This window comes from Gadus morhua, chromosome 11, assembly GCF_902167405.1.
Source record: "Gadus morhua chromosome 11, gadMor3.0, whole genome shotgun sequence".
Classification (NCBI taxonomy): domain Eukaryota; kingdom Metazoa; phylum Chordata; class Actinopteri; order Gadiformes; family Gadidae; genus Gadus; species Gadus morhua.
Genome location: NC_044058.1, coordinates 6,599,446 through 6,607,969, shown reverse-complemented (window position 1 = coordinate 6,607,969; position 8,524 = coordinate 6,599,446). Strand labels below are relative to the sequence as shown.

Below are 8,524 nucleotides of genomic sequence, written 5' to 3'. Positions count from 1 at the left end.
GAGAGAGAGAGGAGGGAAGAGCAGATGGAAGACATGAGAAGGACATAGGAGGAATAAATAAATGAGGGATTTGAGTCAGAGAGGGAGAGGTGGGAAGAGGGGAATACTTATGGTAGTCAAGGGGGCATGTCCTGAGAGAAAATAAAGATAATCTTAAAGGAGATTAGTTCTTTTCTATCATCTGTCCTTGTGCAGGATTCATTGCGATGCCGCGTCGAAGCCATTCCTCTGCTTAAAGCTAACAAATTAGCACTCGCCAAATCGCTGTTGCATCACAACAAACCACCAGGCCTCTCGCCAGTCGGTCTGCCCTTGTTTTGTCTTGTTTCTACTGTGTATTTTGTGAGTCAGAGGCTCTGTCCAAGCTGTGCCAAGTCTGTGTTTGTGCATTACATGACCTTGGCAGGGACAGTTGTCATGCACAGGCTTCTGTTTTGGGGGTTGTGCAGAGTGAAGGAATTTACAGAAGTCTGCAGCCCAATGTACAGACCTCCAGTAATACGAGAGCAGATGGTGGAAGCCTGCAGCAGCCCTGAATGAGGGTTTGTGTGGGACGCTTGTGTAATAACGCTAAGCCTCAGGTTAAAAGGTAGCTTCCGCTGGCTTCTTTAAAGACAGCAGGATATGGCATTTAGAGTGTATCGGATTTCCGTAATATAACGCACTTTCAAATATAACGCATAATTAGCAGGATGCAAATTGTTGGCGGAATGGGAGTTTATCCCGGAGGATTTGCCTGGATGGAGTGAATGTGACAAAACACGGGATCAGGTGAAATTTCTGCTGAGTGCCGAGAGGAACATAAACACGACGTGTGTTTGGATGTATAATAACGAATAAACCATTTTTTTCCTCTTCTGCTTGGTTTGGCAAAGCCTACTTGGATATGGCACGTGATATAACAGTGTAAACCGAGATAAAAAGGTGAACAAGTCTATTCTCATTTCCTGGTGGGTTTAAATAACAAACAAGCCTGGGAGACTCCTTAAGCAAAACAAGCGCTCCAGGTTTGAAGGCGAGTCAGGTCTTGTCGTCTTGCTCTGAGAATTGGATCATACCATTTCTATGCAGGGGTTGACCACACAAAACCCTGCACGCGCCAAAGACACATGTACACACAGGGTGTGTGTTTATGTGTGCGTGGTATGTGCGTTCACAATCGTGCCTGTATGTTTGGAATGTGCGTGTGCTTGCAGTTGCGTGTATGTGTGTGTGTGAACCTTGGAGCAGGCATGGAAGTCCTGCTATGTGTCACAACATTTTGTGCGTTGCTTGTTGTCATTGTAATGGGCAGATCAATTTGAAGAAAATTGAAATTTCTCCTCATCTTCTTTTCTCCTTTTTATTCCCCTCTACTTTCTCCCCTACTCCCCCTCCTCACCCCTTCATGCACTCCAGTTCTACTCACATTTGCATTTTGTCCATTGTTGTTTTCAAATTTGGTATCGATACGGATGCTGAACTTTGGTAGGAAGGAGACCTGGAGAGAGAGAGAGAGAGAGAGAGAGAGAGAGAGAGAGAGAGAGAGAGAGAGAGAGAGAGAGAGAGAGAGAGAGAGAGAGAGAGAGAGAGAGAGAGAGAGGGTAAAGGTCAGGATGGCTGGAATTCACAATGATGAGTGCAAGCGCTACTGTGATGGTGGTGAGAGGCTACTTACTGAGTACTCTGCAGCCACAGCCGTGATCGATATGGGTGGGAATGGACATGATCAGTAACACACACTCGGTATACACAGAATACACAGAGCAGCATGCTGCAGAAGTGCACATTTACATAGTCTCTCTCGAGTTGACTCACGAACAGAGAGACACGTACACGCAGCCAGCAAATAACTTTACTTCATTCTTTTTGACATGCACGCACAAAAATAATGGGTTTGTGGGAAACACTTTCTGAATAGTACTTCTGAAATGTAGGTGGGGATGTTATGACAACTTTTTATCATCGAGTAAAACACACACACACACACACACACACACACACACACACACACACACACACACACACACACACAGACACACACACAGACACACACACACACACACACACACACACACACACACACACACACACACATGCACATACACAACCCCACACACACAAACACTGACTCATTTAACTACCTTCTTTGTTACAAAACCATTGGAACACGTTGTGAATACTATTTCTGAAACGTATTAAGGTGTTATGATATTTGCACAGTGGCACATCACAGACTCCAATACACAGACACACACACACACACACACTCACACACGCACACGCACACGCACACGCACACGCACACGCACACACACACACACACACACACACACACACACACACACACACACACACACACACACACACACACACACACACACAGAACACTAACCTGTGATAGTGTATGGGTAAAAGTTCCAGGCCTTTTCTGTCACATAAAAGAATCTCGGGACGAATGATTTTGCCCAGGATGGCAGTTTGCTAGGAAGACAAAAACATAAAAAATACATTTAAGGAGAGACTATAAGAGTGTAGACTGAAAACAAGTGAGAAGGAATTAGAAATAGGAAACAATGGAAAAGACAGAGACATATGGCAAAATAAAAACAAATGTGTCTGTGAGAGAAAGTGAGCAGTGGGAGAGAGATGGAGTGAAAGGCCCTAAAAAGAGGCAGAGAAGGAAAGAGGAGTGGGAGAATGATGAACAAAGACAAAGAGATCTTAAATGCTGTCTGTGCCTGCTGTAGCAGAATTACCTGCAGGCTTCTCTCACCACAACATTTGTGTGACTCATTCTGAATTACCCCTGTGGTTATAAATTGTAACTGTACTGTTTCTTCTAGGTCACACTAAAACAGGTAGAGATCTTGTTTCTTCCCCATGTTGAAGGTGTGTGTGTGTGTCTGTGTGTGAGAGAGAGAGAGAGAGAGAGAGAGAGAGAGAGAGAGAGAGAGAGAGAGAGAGAGAGAGAGAGAGAGAGAGAGAGAGAGAGAGAGAGAGAGAAAGAGAGAGCGAGAGAGCGAGTCTGTGCCTTCATGTAAGGCTGAATAAAGGACTAATAGTTCATTGAATGTTTGTAATGAATGAATAAACGAGGGCAGGTGGAGTAGCAGAATGGGTCGGGGGGTGTGCTTCATACTAATGACGAGCATCCAAGCATTTGAGCTTACACACACAAGGCCCACAGTGGAGGGCTTCAATTAAACAATGATTTAAATGGCGGCGTCGTGTTTCTTTTATGTGTGTGCATGGGTCTGCTTGGCTGTGTATATCGTATGTGTTTGCTTGTGCTTGTGCGCGTACACACGTTAGTGTGTGCATACCTGCTGAGGTATATGCGCTTCTCCGTCACCTGTCCCGGGCCGTGCTGCGGGTGTAGCTCTGGCTCGTTCTGCACCACCTCCACCCCCTCCCCCCCGTCACTCTGCTCACAGCTGTGCTTGCTGATCATATACAGCTGACCGATCCGGTACTGGAAAGACAAGAACCAGCGGTACGTCACAAAAGGCCAGGGCCGGAGCGGGTTGTTTCGGGTACATCATCAGACTAGAGATCTGGGTGATGGCAGAGACATTCACACACACACACACACACGCTGTGGGAGTCGAGCAGGGATACGTGGAGTGGAGACACACACATTCTGTTCATTCATGTGGGGCAGGGTCCGGTTGCATGTGTGGGGATGGATGTTTTTGTGTTGTCTGTACTGACATGTCGTTGAACCGTAACAACATACCTTGGTGTATGAAAGACGGTAATTATAGGAGAAAGAAAGGAGGTTGGTAAGAAAAAAAGAAAGAAAGAGAAAGAGAAAGAAACAAAGAAACAAAGAAACAAAGAAAGAAAAATAATAAACAAAATAAAGAATGACAGTAAGAATAAAAGAATAACAAAAACAAATAACTCATTGAAAGCCGAGCAAAAGAAGAAAGAAGTCCTTGAGATCCAACCACCCTTCACTGCATGCAAACCACGTCAGGAAACTCCTCTTTCTCCCTCTAATTACACGCAAAGTGTCAATATTTAATATTAACCCCTTGGTTCTTCATGGCTCCTAATTAATCAAGAGGACGGACGCTTTAACGCAGCGCTGAGACAATCATTGTGTGGAGCGATGTGAGGCATGAGACCTGCTACTGCCCGCTTATCTTGGAGTCAAGTTTACAAGGAGGCTTATCTGAATGCAAAATTGCTATTATGCACAGTGAAGGGCAATGACAAGTGACGTGTTGAGAAACACTGAAATTTCCATTAACCCTATTTGCCATGGATTCCATCAGGCTTTCAAAGAGCTGAGGCGGCAGCTATCTGATCTCAGCAGGGTGTTGACTGACTGTGCCAATACCCTAAGTCAATGTGACAATGCTTTGACCCGAAACAAGACACACACAGACACAGATACACACAGACCCATTCATAGCCTGACTTATCTCCAGGATTAACAAGTACACATTAGACACAAAGTTGTTGGTTGTGCAACACAGTAGTATTGGATACCTCCATTGGACTTTGCATATTATTATTCACACTTTTATGATCATAGTCATGAGGTCCTGCGATCTTGAGATAAGCCGGAAACGGTTGTGTTATCCAGAAAATGGGAAGGTGGTTTAGGGTGCTGTTTAAAATGTCTCTTCTCGTAGAAATTCGATCAAAACATTTTAATATTTTTGTTTTGCGACAGGGGCAGGATAACCTTATGGTTCGGGTGTCTTACTCACAGCCCAAGGGTTCTAGGTTGGAATCAGAATGTCCACAGCCTAGTTCGAGGCCTCTGGGCCCGAATTACAGAAACTTCCTATCTTAAGTCCTAAGTGTGTAAGATAGGATTTTTTCTCAATTTGGTATCACAGAAACATATCCTATCTTAATTTAGGGTTAATTTACTCACCTTACCTCAGGTTAAGATATCCTAAGTAGGCGATCTAGCATCGACATTCAGCTATTATGTCTGTTACCTAGCAACAGATGAAGGTTACGTGCGCATCCAATATTTTTTAACTATCCGTCGACTCAACGGAGACAACAAGCGCTGTGATTGTTCCCAAAATCATTTCCGGAATCACTTCACCGGTTTGACTTTGCACCTTATTTACTATGTGCATTGTATACTTTGCACATTAAGGACCAATACAACACCAAATAAGTTTTGAAAAGCTTTGGAAGTTTATTTACAACACTATTTACATGGTTTGTAGTCAACATATAAGATCGCTCGGGCGGCGAATTGCATTGCATATCCAACATCCCGACGGAGAACTTCTTGCTTATTTGTAACAGACAGTTAGGAGAGCTGATGGGACATCCTAAAGTTAGGACAGTTTATTTGGGATTTTGGTCATTTAGGATATTTCTGTAATACAAATTTCCTATCTGGAGTTAAGATAAGAAAACTGACTTTAGGATCGGCCGTTCTGTAATGACTTTTTCCTAAATCTGATTCTAACCCTTGTTACCATAGTTGCCAAACAGATAAGATAGGATTTTCGAGTTAGGAAGTTTCTGTAATACGGCCAGAGCCTAACCACTCCCTGCTCCTTCCTTTGACATCTCCAAAAACGTTAAAGAATGCACTGGCAGTATCATTGGATACTGTGTCTACTGAATGACAAAATAGTAAATAGAAAATGGTGACTGGTGTGCGGCATGCAGTGCATCCCTCCCCGATTCGCCTGCGGTCCTGTGATGAACCACGCACCTCCACTTAATTTAAGGTGTGGTAATACTGAGAAAGGAGACACAACCATTTAAAGGGGCTTCAGGGTGCATAGCTCCCTTATCCACCTCCCATTGTGGCCCGTGTCCTCTGCTTTGTCATCAAAAACCCCCTGCTGGTTACATGGACATTGTTTTGGTGAAGCACGGCTCAGCGCCAACTGGTCCGACCGGTCCGTGCACAGAGACTATAAAAAGCCGGTGGAGGCGGGCCCACTACCTCTCTCTCTGCAGGCTGAGTGCTACCTGTCGGCTGCCGCTGGCGGGAAGGGTGGGCGAGTGCAGGTACACGCTGGGACCCTCCTCCGCTAAGCTCCTTGTAGCGGACTGTGCTCGGCGTGTCTGGGCCTTTAAGTCTGTGGGAGGTTCTCTGTGGCCCCGCTCCCCCAGGGGACTCTCCTTATCAGCGACTTGACACCGCTCAAGATTACAGCCCATGACGTGGTCAACAGACCCCACCAGTACGCTTTTGTCTCACACTTTAAAAAAAACCAACGGCAGGCGGTGCGTTGTGTTCGGGGTGTTCTGCGAGTGTGTGAGGAAGAGTTAAACACGCTTACCTCCTCCACGGTCAGCGGCATGCAAATGCGGTACTCCTTCAGCAACATGGTGCGGCGCAGCTGGAGCTAACTGTCTGGTGACCTGTGTGTGTCCCCCCCCTGCTGTCTAAATGACACACAAGACCAGGCTGGGACAAGCTGCTGCGGTCCTCTCACCTATGCTCTTTGTTCCCCTGTGTCAGTAGTCCATGTAGTCCAGTTCTCTCAGTCAATGTGTGTGTTTCAGCTATTGTTTCTAACTTTTAACCCCCCCTCTTCCGTCTCCTCTAAGATGGGAGTTCCCTTTAAGAGTTCCTCTCTCTTGACTTCGCTGGGTAAACAGTCAACTGTCAACTATCGCTTCGGTTGCCTTTGAACTGCCTCTGTCTCTGTATTTCTCTGTCTGTCTGTCTCTCTCTGTGTCTCTGTCTCTCTTTCTCTTTCTCTTTGCCCGTGTGGCAGTTATTCCAGCGTCTTTTCTTTGTCTTCTTTTCTTTTCTCTCGCCCCTGGTTGTTGCTTTCGGTCTCGGGTTATTAATAATCGTAAGTCATTTAAAGAAAATAACCACACCTATTCTGTCTCTCCCTCTCTGTCTCTCTCTCTGTGTTTCTCCTCTAGCAGGGCTTTTCTGCTGTCTGGACTCTCATGGGTAACCTTGGCCCTAGTGCTCCTCCCTCTCCCCCCCACCACCCTTGGCTGCTTTCAGTTCCTCAAAAATTCCTTCGGTTTGTGCTCTTATCACTTTTTTTCCCTCTCGCTCCCTCCTTTTTCCCCCTCCCTCTCCCCCTCCCTCCTTTTTCCTTTCCCCGCCCACTGAGTTAACCACCTCCTCACCTGTCCTACCCCTGCCCCCCCTCCTCTCTTCATATGCTCCCTCTCTCTCTCTGTCCACTCCTCCCCTGCTCTGTTTTCAGTCATAACAAGGAGGATTTGTCCAAACAGATTTTGCTGTTTCAGCTCTGACTCACACCACATGGTGTCGGGATTTTTTCATTTTGATCCACTGTGCTTAGTATGGGAAGTATATTCCACACACACACACACACACACACACACACACACACACACACACACACACACACACACACACACACACACACACACACACACACACACACACACACACACACACACACACACACACACACACACACACACACGTGCAGGTCTGACAGCAGGGACACAGAGGGCTGACACACACACTGGGCCATTGGATTAAACATTACCAGAGCCATGAGTGCTTCCATTAAGTGCCGCGCCGCACTAGCTTACATTGTATTACAAAATGACCTTCAGCTTTCCTTTAATTGAATCCATGTTTAGTCAATGAGGAGCTGAATCAGAGCTGCTTTAATTTCTCGCCTGGGTTCTTATTTCCTCAGTCACAGGCCACTCTCCCATGGCACGGAGATGTGCCACTGGGCCCACTGCATTCTCTACTCCTCCAATAACACAAAAGCATATGTTTGCCATCGCAGCTCATTGGTGTGAGGTTAAAGCTAATGGTCTTGGATTAATTCTCAATTTCTTCTGATTCGACCCCTCCCATCCCCCGTTGAGTTTCTGCTCATACATTATTGCTATTTTCACATGTGCACGCTTTATATTATATGTATAAAAAATATACTGTATATATTCTGCATTTATACCTTTTTTATTACTGCTTGTTTAATGTTAGTTTAATTCTTCAATGCACTCACCTACCAGGAACTTAACTTCAAATGTATTATGATACCGATTCAGATCCTGATATAGTGTTATCTGTAATTAATTGCGTGCATTTGCTAAATGCTTCAGATACTTTAGATTTCATTTATTCTTTTGTTGTCTATCCATTTAAATTGTGTGTGGTTTGTGTTAGGTTGCTTTGACAGGAAACAGGATGTAAATGAAGAAAACAGGATGTGGCTCATGAAAGACATTGCCAGATGTACGATCGTATTTGTACAATCATTGTGCCCTCTGTTTGATGTACGATGAAGGTCAAAAGTCTCATTATCAATGGATCAGTTTGTAATAGTAAGTATGAGTAGCTGAAACCAGTCAAGGCCAGCTCATTTTCATCATTTCCTGACACGTTTAGGATCGTAAAATATGTTTCTACGTCTGTGTTCATCTCTTCCCACCTGATGTCGTTCCAGCCCGTCACGCTTCTTGTGAGGGTGACGTTAGTCGCGAGCACGTCCGTCGTTAACGCAGCCATTAATCAAACCCTCTTCAGGAATCAGAAGTTTGGGGTTTAATAGTGAATGCAGCATCTTACTTTTCATTGTTGAGACATTTTTAT

General features: G+C 45.1%; 1 protein-coding gene across 1 annotated transcript in view; it reads right to left on the bottom strand.

Moving 5' to 3' along the window:
• The window catches only part of pitpnc1b (phosphatidylinositol transfer protein cytoplasmic 1b), a 16,178-nt gene extending 9,224 nt beyond the window's left edge, over positions 1–6,954 (bottom strand). Inside the window, exons 1-5 of the mRNA XM_030370654.1 lie at positions 6,258–6,954; positions 3,306–3,454; positions 2,375–2,463; positions 1,658–1,665; positions 1,409–1,480 (exon numbers count right to left, since the gene is read on the bottom strand). Of these exons, the coding sequence (XP_030226514.1) occupies positions 1,409–1,480; positions 1,658–1,665; positions 2,375–2,463; positions 3,306–3,454; positions 6,258–6,305 (366 nt within the window). The 5' untranslated portion in view covers positions 6,306–6,954. The remainder of the gene's footprint in view (positions 1–1,408; positions 1,481–1,657; positions 1,666–2,374; positions 2,464–3,305; positions 3,455–6,257) is intronic.
• Between the last annotated feature and the right edge of the window lie 1,570 nt (positions 6,955–8,524).